The sequence below is a fragment of the Fukomys damarensis genome, unplaced genomic scaffold (genome assembly GCF_012274545.1).
Source record: "Fukomys damarensis isolate Sample0158 unplaced genomic scaffold, DMR_v1.0_HiC HiC_scaffold_37, whole genome shotgun sequence".
Classification (NCBI taxonomy): Eukaryota; Metazoa; Chordata; class Mammalia; order Rodentia; family Bathyergidae; genus Fukomys; species Fukomys damarensis.
In genome coordinates, this window is record NW_022900949.1 from 40,958,229 (window position 1) to 40,960,819 (window position 2,591).

At 48.7% G+C, this 2,591-nt stretch overlaps 1 protein-coding gene across 1 annotated transcript in view; it reads right to left on the reverse strand.

Moving 5' to 3' along the window:
• The window catches only part of Prkar2a (protein kinase cAMP-dependent type II regulatory subunit alpha), an 81,963-nt gene extending 81,106 nt beyond the window's left edge, over positions 1 to 857 (reverse strand). The window contains exon 1 of the mRNA XM_033759678.1: positions 849 to 857. Coding sequence (XP_033615569.1) covers positions 849 to 857 — 9 coding nt within the window. The remainder of the gene's footprint in view (positions 1 to 848) is intronic.
• Between the last annotated feature and the right edge of the window lie 1,734 nt (positions 858 to 2,591).

Sequence of the window (2,591 nt, forward strand, 5' to 3'; positions counted from 1 at the left end):
GGAGCTACCTCGAGTTGGACCCAGTCACCTCCACCGAGGGACCTGAAGGGTAGAGGGAGACAAGCTGGCCGTGAGGGCCTTTCCTTTGTTCTTTCTGCACACGCTAAACGCTTCTAAAGGGAAGTTGGTCCGTGACCAGCTCGCCACGGTCCCGCCAGTTCACGCTGACCCCGAGGACAACTGTAGGAAGCCGTCTGAACACAGAACACAAAGCAGAGGTCTGGTCAAGTCAGGACCAACCTGGCTGACAGGTGGAGTAATCGATAGGCCCCCTCAGCAATTCGACATGAGGTCTGTGAGATGTCCAAAGGGGAAGGTATTATAATAGGAAGTTGAAGTTCCAGTGAGATAATGATTTCAGAGCCACAGACAACCTTGAAAGAGCTCTCAGCCAACCGAATACAGTGAGAATAAATAATAAGGCCCACAGCAGGAAAGACCTTTGTGCCTGTTCCTCCTTTTGAGTGCTCCCACCAAGGTTGCCAGGTGGAGATCTGTACACCCTTCTCCCCACACTCTGGGCCCTGGGCCAACATTGCTTAATGAAGTGCAACCCACAAGGCACTGTTTATCTTTTTGCCTCATGGGAGAGGGAGGGAATGGGTAAACAGCCCAGGCTATTACCCCACTTGCTCCCAGACTCCCATAAGATTGAAAGGAAAATAGAAGGGAGAGACCTTCCTAGGGTGTCCCTACCACAGCCTAGGCACTAGACTACTCCGTGCCAGGCCCAGCCAGGAAGTGATGAGCTGTATGCTTAGAAATCTGGAGGGTATTTGAGATGGTTAAGCACCATCTAGTAATTACCCAGTATTAATTAAAATCCTTACTATACTTTCCATACATACTTGGCACATCCCGAAGTCCTCAGTGCTGCTAGGAACTAAACTGCTGGTAGCAGGAGCACCTCATACTCTGGTGGAGAGGCCAACCCAGGCTCTATGCCAGGTAGACTTGTGATTAGAAACAGCGACCCTGATCAAATTCCTTGACCTGGTAGAGGAGTCTTGGGCCATCAGCTTTGTGAAGAGAGGAATAGTGTGCCACTTGTTGCCTGCTGGATCTTCACTGCACACTCCTGGAGGTTTACTAACTGATGATAAATTTCAACACAGCAAGGAGAGCTAATGAAACTGCTCTCCCTACCTCAGTCTCAGAAACTGGGATCCTTTCCTTCAAAGCTGTGCTTCTGATCTCAGAATATGAACCTCATCAAAGACAGGCAGTGAGGGACTAGAGGCAGGGTACCTCTATTCTTTTCTGCTCTTGGTAGACTGATTCTTCCAAGTTTTCCAGGGGTCTGTCCTGACAACAATATCCAGAAAACCTTATGTCACTCCCACAGCACCACCACACCTAGGGATTTGCCCCTCTTCAAGGAATACTACAGCCAATCTTTTGGAAAGGCAGATTCACAACTCCACTCCCTAGTGTGCCTATATTGGCAGCTTTCATATGTTTTAAAGGGAGGTCAGTCACCTGTACAGTTAGAACTTTGACCTCAACTACAAAATAGAGGAGAGATAGCTACACTAGTGCTGTTGACAGATGGGAGTGGGCAAATTCTCCCAGTCCAAGTGACCCCACCATTGGCTTCTGCCAGAAGCAATCTGTTCTGCCTGTCTTGCTCTGAGATGCCTTACAACAGCCAGCAAATGGTACTGAAAAGGCATCCTAGCTAGATGTGGTGGCACACACCCATAGTCCTGGCTACTAGGAAGGCTGAAGCAGGAGGGTTACAAATTCAAGCCCAGCCTGGACAATTTAGCAACTTAGCCAGACCCTGTCTCAACATTTAAAAGTGCTGGGGATGTAGCACAGTGTAAAGCCCTGGGTTCAGTCCCTAGTACCACACATACACATACACACACACACACACACACACACACACACACACACACACACACACCACAAATCATGAACAAAAGCTTCCAGAAAGAGTACCCAGGGGCTGGAGATCTAGCTCAGCAGTTCCACTGCCTGCCTTGCAAGCACAAGGACCCAAATTTGATTCCCGGTACCAAAAAAAAAAAAAGTACCCAGAGCAGCAGGGGGTTTGTCTTTCTCTGGCCACTCCTTCAGTAACAAGTGGAGGCCAGGGGCCTTCATGAATGCATTTGAGCTGGCCAAAAAAGAGATCCTTTTAATAGGAAAGAATACCAGAGCCCTGAGCCCTGCATCTTCCACCTTTATCCTGAACCCTGCCTGCATTCAAGCCTGCCCAGTTGTACCAGTGGAAGTTACTATGACAACCAAATCTACAACAGCGGGTAACTGGAAAACAGAAGCCAACAGTACCTCACTGGGTACTGAGGGGAAGAGCAAAGAGCCTTGGAGGAGAGGAAAATACTCATGAAGAAGGATGCTCCAGACCTACTCAGAACCCCTGAAGCAGTCAACATCCTGCACAGATTGCCACACCACCAATCACAGGCCAATTCTCAGAGATGTTTACAATTACAGTTGCAGAGGAGCACAGGTGGGACACACGTTTAGTCCAATAGCAGTGGATATTGGTGAAAATGAACATGGTCAGGGTTTCAAATGCTGTTTCCAGTGTAACTGTGAATTTCACTTTTGGGGCGGGGGGG